Source organism: Pongo abelii, chromosome 16 (assembly GCF_028885655.2).
Source record: "Pongo abelii isolate AG06213 chromosome 16, NHGRI_mPonAbe1-v2.0_pri, whole genome shotgun sequence".
NCBI lineage: Eukaryota > Metazoa > Chordata > Mammalia > Primates > Hominidae > Pongo > Pongo abelii.
Window position 1 is genome coordinate 81600156 of NC_072001.2, and position 11894 is coordinate 81612049.

An 11894-nucleotide genomic window follows, 5' to 3' on the forward strand; every position below is an offset into this window, starting at 1 on the left:
GAATGCTGGAGCACCAGGAGCTGGAAGAGGCAGGGAACAGATTCTGTCCTAGAGCCTCTGGAGGAAGAGCAGTTCTCCTGACACCTTGACTTTAGCCCACTGAAACCAATTTTGAACTTCTGTCTTCCAGAACTGGGGAAGAATAAATATCTGTTGTCTTAAGCCACCAAGTTTGTGGTAATTGTTATAGTGCAATGGAAAACTCACACATCCGGTGAGAAACAGGCTTGTTAACAACTTCATGAGTGAGGTTGAAAGCAGGTCTTCCCACTCCAGATGGCTGTTACCCTGGCTGACATCTGGACTGAAACATCATGACAGAGCCTGAGCCAGAACCACTCAGCTAAGTTGCTCCTGAATAACTGACCAATGGAAACCATGAGCAACAATAAGTGACTGTTATTAACTTAATGCACTACATTTTTGAATGATTTGTTAAGCAGCAATAGATAACTAGAACACCTTCACTACAAAAAATGCTATAGAAATTTATTCAAGCTGGGCCGGGCACGGTGGCTCACGCCTGTAATCCCAGCACTTTGGGAGGCCAAGGTGGGCGGATCACAAGATCAGGAGATCGAGGCCATCCTGGCTAACACGGTGAAACCCCGTCTCTACTAAAAATACAAAAAAAAATTAGCTGGGCGTGGTGGCAGATGCCTGTAGTCCCAGCTACTCAGGAGGCCGAGGCAGGAGAATGGCATGAACCCAGGAGGCAGAGGTTGCAGTGAGCCGAGATCGCGCCACTGCACTCCAGCCTGGGTGACAGAGCGAGACTCCATCTCAAAAAAAAAAAAAAAAAAAAAAAAAAAGAAATTTATTCAGGCTAAAGACACTTGTCCCTGATGGAAACGTGAATCCACAGAAAGGAATGGAGACCACTGTAAATGCTAAATATATTGGGAAGAAAATAAGGATCTCCACTCTTATTATCTCTACTCAACATTACATTTGGAGATCCTAAAAGATGCAATAAGGCAAGAATTAAAAGGGAAAATGACTGGAAAGGAAGAAGTAAAACTTTTTATTAATAGATACCAAAATTTTGAACATAAAAGTCTTAGGGGATCTACAAAAAAAGTGTTGGAATTAATAAATAAATTTAGTAAGGTTGCAGGATAGATGGTCAATATTAAAAAATCAATTATATTTATACTAACAGCAACTGACTAGAAAATTAAATTTAAAATACAGTTTTAGCTAGGCACGGTGGCTCACACCTGTAATCCCAGCACTTTGGGAGGCCAAGGCAGGTGGATCACCTGAGGTCAGGAGTTTCAGACCAACCTGGCCAACATGGTGAAACCCCGTCTCTACTAAAATTACAAAAAATTAGCCAGGCATGTTGGTGGGCACCTGTAATTTCAGCTGCTTGAGAGGCTGAGGCAGGAGAATTGCTTGAACCTGGGAGGCAAAGGTTGCAGTGAGCCGAGATCACGGCATTGCACTACAACCTGAGCAACAAGAGTGAAACTGTTTCAAAAAATAAATAAATAAAAATAAATTAAAAAATAAAATAAATTACAGTTTTCATAGCAACAAAAACATAAAATTTCTAGAAATGTTTAAGAAAAAATGTGTAAGATACCTACACTGAAAGGTATAAAACATGGTTGAAACAAATCAAAGACTTAAATTAATGGAAATGCATACCATATTCATGGATCAGATGATTCACCCAATTTGAAATATAGAGTCAATTTATTCCCAGTCAAATTTCAAACAGTCTTTTTTTTAATAAACTGACAAGATAATTCTACATTTTACATAGAAGTACAAAGGATCTAGTATATTAGGAATCTATTATTATGTAACAAATATCCCAAAATGTAGTGGCTTAAAAAAAACAAACACTATCTCACAATTTCTATGGGTTAGGAATCTAGGCATGGGCTAGCTCTGGCTCAAAGTGTCTCATAGGGTTACTGTCAAACTGTCAACCAGGGCTGCAGTCTTCATATGAAGGCTCAGTGGAGGAGAATGAGCTTCCAAAAGCTGACTCATGTGATTGTTGGCAGGATTCAGTTCTTTGTAGGTTGTTGTCAATTCCTCCCTGAATGTTGGCTAGAGGTATCCCTCAGGTCCTTACCACATGGGTCTGTCTTAGTGTGAGCAAGAAAGAAAATGAAAGAGAGCAATCAAAATGAAAGACACAGTATTTTTGTAGTCTAATCTCTGAAGTGAAATCCCATCACTTTTTGTAATTATACACTTTTAGTTATTTTAAAATGTACAATTAAATTGTTATTGACTACAGGGTTATTTTTATGGTCATAATAAAACTTATAAAGAAATAAAAAAAAGAAATCCCATCACTTTTGGGATCATTCTATGTTAGAAATGAATCACTAGATCCAGCCCACGTTCTAGGGTAGATGATTACACAAGAATCCAAAAGGCAAGAATATCAGAGGGCAAGAATCACTGAGCAATATCTTAGAGGCTGCGTACTGCACCTAGCATAGACAAAACAATCTTGTAGGGGGAAACAATTCATGAAGTTAGAGGACCAACACTACCTGATTTCAAGATTTAGTATAAGGCTGTAGTAGTGGGCCAGGTGCAGTGGCTCCAGCCTGTTCATCCCAGCACTTTGGAAGGACAAGGTGGGAAGATCGCTTCAGGCCAGGAGTTCAAGGCCAGCCTGGGCAATGTAGCAAGACCCCATCTCTACAAAAAAAAAAAAAAAAAAAAAACTTTTAAAAAGCTATAGAATGAAGACAGTGTGATATTATATAAAGAGAAATAATTGCTCAATGGAAGAAAATGAAGAAATAGGCTGACACAAATGTGGTAAATTTTTGATAAAGGAGCCAAGCAATTTAATGTGGGAAATAGTAGAACACATAGAAAAAAATATATATATATATGACCTTGAAATAGCAAAGATTTCTTAGAGAGGGCACAATAGCACTAACCATAGAAGAAAAAAACTAGGTAAATTGGGCTTTATTAAATAAAAAAAAATTTGCTCATCAAAAGACACACCATTGGCCGAGGGTTGTGGCTCACACCTGTAACCCCAGCACTCTGGGAGGCCGAGGAGGGTGGATCACTTGAGGTCAGGAATTCAAGACCAGACTGGGCAACATGGTGAAACCTGGTCTCTACTAAAAATACAAAACTTAGCTGGGCATGGGGCTGCACACCTGTAGTCCCAGCTACTCGAAGGCTGAGCCACAAGAACTGCTTGAACCCGGGAGGCAGAGGCTGCAGTGAGCCAATATCACACCACTGCACTCCAGCCTGGGTGACAGAGCGAGACCCTGTCTCAAAAAAAAATAAAATAAAATAAAATAAAATAATAAAAAAGACACACAATTAATAAAATGAAGATAAGCCACAAACTGGGAAAAAATATTTCCAATACATATATCTGACAAAATATAACCAGAATATATAAAGAATGCCTACAAATCAATAATAAAAGGATTAAGGACCCAATTACAAAATGAGCTAAAGATTTGAAAAGATAATTTACAAAAGAAGACATGGAAATAACCAATAAGCACATGAAAATATGCTCAATATCACTGATCATCAGGGAAATTTAAATTAAAACCACAGCAAGATATCACTATTCACCCACTAGAATGAAACTAAAAAGAGTAACAATACCCAGTGTTGACAAAGATGTGGAAACTTCCGGCAGCTTCTTTAAGCACACACCTATTTTCTGATCCAGTAATTCTATTCCTAGGGATTTACCCAAGAAAATGAGAACATATGTCCACAAAAACACCTCATACAAGAATTTCAAAGCAGCTTTATTTATAAAATCCTCAAACTGGAAACAACTCAAATGCCCATCAATAGATTAATGGATTAAAAAAAATTGTAGTATAGCCATACCATGGAATTCTACTTAAACGTACAAATGAACTACCGAGACACTTGGCAATACTGATCAATCTCACAAACATTTCGATGAGTGCAAGGAACCAGACAAGTAGCATTCTGTGTGATCCCAAGCACGCCATCCTCAAGAACAGCTGGAACATTGGCTGTTCAGAACAGTGGTTACTTATGGGAAAGTGAGGATGGAGATTGATTAATTGACTAATCTCTTGCCTTAGCCTCCTGAGTAGCTGGGACTATAGATGCACACACCTCCACACCCAGCTGACATCTAAATTCTTATTTTACAGCTGCTCGGGGCCAGAGTCTGAGCTAGGCCCTAGATGTCCTTCACATGGTCACAACCTTTACAATTTCTAAAGCACCTTCCCAGCCCTGTTCTAAAGTGTTCCTCACAGGCTCCTTTGCAAGGAGCCAGAATTGTCTGGGTAGGAGGCCAGAGCTGGGATCCAGGAGTCTCTCATAGGACCCAGTGTGAGATAGGATTTTTTTCTACCACCACTGGCCCTAGACGAAACTGTGCTTTTGCAGGAATGAAGAGGTAAGTAGTGAGTTCCCCTTCCCTGGAGGTAATCAAGTCAGAGTAGATTGATAATATGCGAATGTTGTAATACAGTGGGTTGGACTTAGTGACCTAAAAAACCTGCTTGCCTGGTACTCTGCCATCCAGGGGCTTGCCTAGAGACAGTGGGTTAGCTTTGGGCCCAGATCCTGTCTTCAGGTCAGTTTGAGCTCTGCTGCCCCTGTCTAAAATCTCTGCAGCTCCTGCAAGGACCGCAGCTGGCTTGGGCTGACTTGCATCCGGAAGTTATCCAGATCCGTACTCAGAAGTCTAGGACCAGGGTTGGTTTGCCCTAGAGACTCACGCTTTCCACGGATGTGCCTGACCCTTTGATCTTGGGCTCTTGACACCAGCACCTTGATTTCCTGTGGCTTTTACATGATAGTCCCAAATCTGCCCTGTTCCCACTGGCTTTTAGTTTCTTGAACACTACAAGCTCCGTCCCACCTCAGGGCCTTTGCACATGCTGTGCTCATTTCCTAGAAAGTTCTTCCCCTAGCCAACTCCTACTCCTGTTTCAGGTCTCAGTTTAAATGTTGCTTTACCAGGAGAGCCTGCACCAACCCTCAAGACCAAGTCAGATCTTCGTTATATTCTATTTTTTTTAAATTATCGACATTTAAAAAAAGTTATTGTGGTAAAATACATATAACATAAAATTTTCCATTTGAAATATTTATAAGTGTATAATTCAGTGGCATTGATTATATTCCCTCTATTTTTTGTATTCCTTCATGGCACCTGTCACAATTACAGTTTAATTGTGTAATTATTTGTTAATGTCTGTCTTTCCTGTGAGCATGCAAACTCCTTAAGGTAGAGACTTGTTTTTGTTTTCTGTTATATTCTTCAGTGCTTAGCGCAATGCCTGATTATTCTACAATAAATAATTTTGAATAAATGAATGTATTCTTGACAAAAACAGAGAAAAACAATAAAGAAACCAAAACAGGAAACAACTGTGTTTCTATATAATGGGAAGTGGGCAGTGGGAGGGGGAAGAATTTCAGCACTACAAAGCCCAGATAGTCCATGTTTAAGGACACCTGTGTTCTTTCAGTGACATTCGCCTTACGATTGCCCCTCCTAGGCTAGCACACCCCAGAGAGGTGGAGCACACTCCCTGTCATCCTGGGAAAGCTCTGTCAGTGGGAACGGCCTTGCTCATGGGGCTTGTAGCAGCCTCCTGTGACCGTTCCACATCCCTGGCTCTTAGGGGGCTCCTCTCTGCACCCAGTCTTTGGGTAGGCAGTGCCGGGACAGTCAGCTAGGAGCCCAGAGTGAGTGTGGTCAGTTCAGAGCCTGACAGCCCTCCCTGGGCCAGATGGGACCCTTGGAGCTCCCAAGTCCTGGCCTCCTGCCTCCCTCACCCCTAGTCCAGCCTGTACTCACCGCTGCTAGATTCACAAACCCCAAACCAGGCTCTCCCCAGGCTTCTACTGCTTGCACCCCTCCCAGGGCTCCTGTCTGCCTCCTTCTTTGAGCCTGGCTGCCCTTAGTCTGGCCACGTCAGCCTCTCTAGCCCCAGGAGTTAGCCGGTCCCCAACGTGACCAGTCTCATGGCCACCTGTAACATCTCCACAACCATACTTTTGGTCAGCACAGCGCCCTGCTTGCTATCCAGGCATCCACAGCCTTTCAAACACAGGATGGACTGTCCTCTTCTGAGGTTCCTTCCAAGCCCTTCCTCCACAATGGGCTTCCTTAGGCTCAGGGAGACCGGTGTCTCCACTGGACAGAGAGCTTTCCAGGGTCAGGACCCAGGCCCTGGGCAGGCTCAAGGGGTGTCCCTGATGGAGGGCATGGTCTACAGCCACAGCCTCAAGGGCACAGAACACAAGCTGCCAGAGCAGGGCCAGTGTCAGCTCAGGCCCCACGGGTTTTGCCTCTCCTGGCCCTGGCCTGGCTGTTTCCTCCGGACACCTGCCCCAATCACTGGGATCCAGCCCTGCAACTGGTGTGGCAGGAAAGGGAACTCTCGTGGGTCAGGCCAGGGTGCAAGCCCTCCTCGGGCTCCCAGCCTCCCCTTTCTTCTACCTCCTGTCTTCCCCTCTGCAACACTGGGAAGCAGGGGGAAGATAAGCCCCTCTCAGGCTATGGAGGAATGCAGACCCGCCTTTCCCCAGGAGCAGCCGCCATGGCCATAAGGTCAGGGAAAATGGGCAGGTCTGAGATAGAGCCCTTCTGATATGGTCTGGCTGTGTCCCCACCCAAATCTCATCTTGAATTCTCATGTGTTGTGAGAGACCAGGTGGGAGGTAATTGCAACATGGGGGCAGGTCTTTCCCATGCTGTTCTCGTTATAGTAAGTTGCACGAGATCTGATGGTTATTATATGGGGGAGTTTTTCTGCTCAAGCTCTCGTCTTGTCTGCTGCCATGTGAGATGTGCCTTTCGTCTTCTGCCATGATTGTGAGGCCACGTCAGCCACATGGAACTGTAAGTCCAATAAACCTCTTTCTTTTGTAAACTTCCCAGTCTTGGGTATGTCTTTATCAGCAGCGGGAAAACAGACTAATACACCTTCCCTCCTGGAGTTGGCCCGGAGGAGCAGAGAAGCAGAAAGGGGCATCACAATGGTGGCAACAACGATCTCTCTGCCTTATTTATTTATCTTTTGAGACAGGGTCTTGCTGTGTCACCCAGGTGGAGTGCAGTGGTGCCATCATGGCTTGACCTTCCGGGCTCAATTGATTCTCCCACGTCAGCCTTCTGAGTAGCTGGGACCACAGGTATGTGCCACCATGTCTGGCTAATTTTTTTTTCTTTTTTTGAGACAGAGTTTTACTCTTGCTGCCCAGGCTGGAGTGCAATGGCACGATCTCAGCTCACCGCAACCTCCGCCTCCCAAGTTCAAGCAGTTCTCTTGCCTCAGCTTCTCAAGTAGCTGGGATTACAGGCATGCACCACCATGCCTGGCTAATTTTTTTTTGCATTTTTTTAGTAGAGACGGGGTTTCTCCATGTTGGTCAGGCTGGTCTCGAACTCCCGACCTCAGGTGATCTGCCCACCTCGGCCTCCCAAAGTGCTGGGATTACAGGCGTGAGCCACTGTGCTCAGCCTTTTTTGTATTTTTTTAAGCAAATTTTTGTATTTTTTGTAGAGACAGGGTTTCGCCATGTTATCCGGGCTGGTCTCGAACTCCTGGGCTTAAACAATCCACCCATTTTGTCCTACCAAAGTGCTGGGATTACAGTTGTGAGCCACTGTGCCCAGTCTATTTTTTATTTTTATTATTTTTTTGAGACAGAGTCTTGCTCTGTAGTCCGGGCTAGAGTACAGTGGTCATAGCTCATTGCAGCCTCACACTCCTGGGCTCAAGCGATCCTCCCACCTCAGCCTCCTGAGTAGGTGGGACTACAGGTGCACACCATCATGCCTGGCCAATTTTTAAATTTTTAGCAGAGACAAGGTCTTGCTTTGTTGCCCAGACTGGTCTTGAACTCCTGCACTCAAGTAATCTTCTTTCCTTGGCCTCCTAAAGTGCTGGAATTACAGGCATGAGCCACTGCACCTGGCTCTCTCTGACTTTAGAACAATGTTTTATAAGAATTCAGTTCTTTCCTCACAGCTGCTCTGCAAGAATGTCAGAGCAGGTTTAGCTTCCCTGTTTGACAGATGGGGAAACTGAGGCTCAGAGAAGGTGTCTTGCCAAGGGTCACAGAATGGGTTAGGAGCAGAGCTGGACTGGAACCCAAGGCATGCGACCTCCAGCCTGCTGCTAAGAGTGTCGCTATGAGAGTCACTACGAGTTACTATGAGTTACTACGCCTGTGATGGGTAACTCTTGTGCTTTGAAAACGTTTTCATACACATCAGCTGAGGGAATCCACCCAATTTTTCTGCAACGTCAATGAAGTTCAGGCGTTTTATATTTATTTGTACAGAGGATGCTATTGAGGCTCAAAAATGTTAAACAATGTGTCTAAAGTCACTCAGCAAGAAAGCAGTAGAACTGACACTCCAACTCTTGGGTTTTTAGCCTTTCTCTTTCCCTACGGGGTCCCAAGACCCATTTACCCTTTCAGGAGGGAGTCCTTCTGTGCACAAGCCTAGGGTTCTGCCTCAAGTTTGCCTTCCTTCAGTGATGTCTGCAAAACAAGCCCAGGCCTCTGTGAGCCTTGCAGGGCACACAGGACCCTCTGCCACCCCTTTTCACCATAGGCCTGAGACATGGACGTCAAAGCCACTGGGCTTCTGAGCCCCACTTGGCCCCTCACTCATAGGGAGCAGAAGACCCTGAGATCCTGCAGACCTTGATTTTGTTTTCAAAGACTCCCCTGGCCCTGGCTGTCCTCATGCCTGTCTACCCCTGCTCTGGACACATTTCCCTTTTTTTTTTTTTTTGAGACGGGGTTTTGCTCTTGTGGTCCAGGCTGGAGTGCAGTGGCACGATCTTGACTCACTGCAATCTCCACCTCCCGGGTTCAAGCAATTCTCCTGCCTCAGCCTCCTGAGTAGCTGGGATTACAGGCACGTACCACCACCTGGCTAATGTTTGTATTTTTAGTAGAGACAGAGTTTCATCACATTGGGCAGGCTGGTCTCGGAACTCCTGACCTGGGCGATCCACCCGACTCAGCCTCCCAAAGTGCTGGGATTACAGGCGTGAGCCATCATGCATGGCCTCTGGACATATTTCGATGTGCTCCTCTGAGCATCTCGCCTGGCCTTCCTGCTCTCTGAGCCCACAGGCCCCAGGGAGGAGGGCAGGTGCCAGGACACTGGGGCCCAGAGGAGATCCTGAATCTGCCCTTGGGTGAGGAAGTCAGTCCAGCTTTCCTCCAGGGGCCCTTGACCCTCTGTGCATCTGACCTGTGCCCAGGGAGGGGCCTGCCCTCATGCTCTTGGAGGCTTTGCAGGGAGGAGTCCCTGCTTCTGGAAGAACAGGAGTCCACTTTGGCTTAGCAGGGTTCTCTGGAGACCCAGGGCAGGGCCCAGCTGCCAGCCGTCGGAGGGGCCTCTGCATCTCTGAGGCGCATTAACATCTGTTTCCATTTCCCTCTATCTTCCTTCCCCATAACCTCCCATCAGGACAGTGGCTGTAGTCTTGGTAGCTCAGACACTGGCAATTCCTCCCCATTACTACAGAAGGCTCGGACTCTGGCATTTAGCCCCTGTCCTCCCCGGTTCTATGCTCCCGCCACCCAGACCTCTCCCATCCCCAAACTTCCTGCTGTCTTGCTTTGTTAGGTCATTCTCTCTGCCCACTGCTCTTGGCTCCATTCTGACCATCAAGGTCCATCTCAGGCGCCCCAGTTAGAAGCCTCCCTCTCTCTGCCCCTTCGCCTGCGCCCCTCCTGGACACAAATCGCAGATGTTGGGGTCCTGGAGTTCCCTGTGTGTGTGTGTGCACGTGCACATGCGTGCATGCACGCCTGCCTTCTTCCTGCCTCCTGGCCAGGGCATCCCAGGGCTGGGGCCGAGTCCCATCTTCTCAGGATCCCCTACTCCCTGGATGGACGGGGCCTGGGCCAGCGTGGGCATTGGTGAATGCCTGACACATTGAATCCACTTCCTCTAAATCACAGATTACTGGAATATACACAGTGGAAGGGCTTTAGGGAAACCTCAGCCACTGCGCTCATATTCAGACAGGGAAGCTACAGCCCAGAGCGGGCAAAGAGACTTGCCAAGGTCACGCAGCAAACTGGAGAGGGAACCTTTGGCTCACCGCCAAAACTTATCTGTCTTTGACCCCCACAGGCAAAAGGCCCCCTTGAGGAGACAGGGAAACATTCTTCTTGACTGAAAAATTCCTCCTCCATCCAACTGAGATCCAACGGGTCTCCAACTGCAGCCCCAGCTCATACCCCTGGGATGTGCCTCATTCTTTGATGAGCCTTTCTTAGCCATGCTAAGTAGCCCTCCAAATGACCAGTTCTTCTTCCATCTTACGGATCGCCCAGATCCTTCCCTTCATTTCCCAGGTGAAGAAACTGAGGCTCAGAGAGAGAAGCAGCTTGCCCAAGTTCACACAGCAGAGCAAAGTCTAGAACTTGGCCCACAGGTGCAATGTGCAGAAACCCAACCACTGACTTACCTGGTTTTCAATTTTTCTTGGGTGGTCCTCACAATCGTGTCCTGCCGGCTCTCCTGTGGGGTCTCTCTGCTGTCCAGCATGCTGGGGTCCCCGTGTGGGCAGCTGTATCCAGCTCCAGAATTGCGTGGCATCTGCCTCGGGCTTCCACTGAAGACAGCTCAGTCACCCACTGTGAGAGGCTGGCCTTGAGTGGGCAGTGGGGGCGGGCATGGGGCAGGGGAGGCGGCAACTAGAGTGACCCAAAGAGGCTCATTTCCTCTCTATTTTTAGAAGCTCAAAAAAAAATTGCTCCTCAGTGAAGTTTCTCAGAATTAAAACTTTCCTTTTCTTTGTGGTTTTGTTTCACTCAAGATGAGGAGAATTTCAATGAAGCCAGTGTTCTTTTTGATGCAAATCCGCTCCGCTTCTCCCAAGAGGTCTGGCCAATGGGCTCAGGGCTTCTGGGCCCCCAGAAAACCTCCTCACTGGCTTTAAAAGGCCATAGTGGTTCTCAGCACAAATCCAGACCCAGATCCTGAAGTGGCTGCTACCCCGGCTGCATACACTCTGCAACCTTGACTTGTGGTCTGCAGAATGCTGCCCTGGGAGGGATCTCACCCACTCAGTCCACCTCCCCCAGGTCCTGCGTGGAGGCTGGAGACCCGAGGAGGGAGCCCACCCCGGGGGAAGGAAGGAGACATTTCCAACACTGAGAACTGCCGCATGGTCTATAGAAGCATTTGCACTGAAGACATGATAGAGGCAACCGAGGAATGTGACTTTCCAGGGACACATGAATAGAAGCCTGGATCTGCCCCTTCTTCTAAAGGAAAGAAGCATGTTAAGGGGGGCGGGGGGGGGGGGTGTTGGTTTCAGGCAGCCATAAAGAGATGGGAAATTCACACAGGACAAGGCCTTTTTCTGAATACCAAAAGTCTCCCCTCTAAGACCGTGTATTCATTCCCCAGGGCTTCTGTAACAAAGTTCCACAAACTGGATGGCTTCAAACAACAGAAATGTATTCTGTCATGGCTCTGGAGGCCAGAAGTTGGAAATGAAGATGTGCGCAGGGCCACACGCCCTCTGGGGGCTGTGGGCAGACTCTTTCTTTGCCTCTCCCAGCTGCTGGGGGTCACTGGCCATCCTGGGTGTTCCTTGGCTTGCATGTGCATCTCTCCAGCCTCTGCCTCTGTCCTCATGTGGCTGTCTTTCCTCTGTGTCTATGCCTTAGTCCATTTTCTGTTGCTATCACTGAATACCTCAGACTGGGTAATTCATAACGAAAATAGGCCGGGTGCGGAGGCTCATGCCTTTAATCCCAGCACTTTGGGAAGCCAAGGGGGGAGGATTGCTTGAGCCTAGGAGTTCAAGACCATCCTGGGCAACATAGTAAGTAAGACTTTGTCTCTTCAAAAAATAAAATTAGCTAGGTGCCACGCCATGGTGTGTGCC

The 11894-nt window shown here is 47.1% G+C and overlaps 1 protein-coding gene across 1 annotated transcript in view; it reads right to left on the reverse strand.

The window, feature by feature from the left end:
• Positions 1-11189, reverse strand: part of ACSBG1 (acyl-CoA synthetase bubblegum family member 1) — a 60959-nt gene extending 49770 nt beyond the window's left edge. Inside the window, exon 1 of the mRNA XM_002825715.6 lies at positions 10464-11189. Within this exon, the coding sequence (XP_002825761.4) occupies positions 10464-10594 (131 nt within the window). The 5' untranslated portion in view covers positions 10595-11189. The remainder of the gene's footprint in view (positions 1-10463) is intronic.
• Positions 11190-11894: the final 705 nt, after the last annotated feature.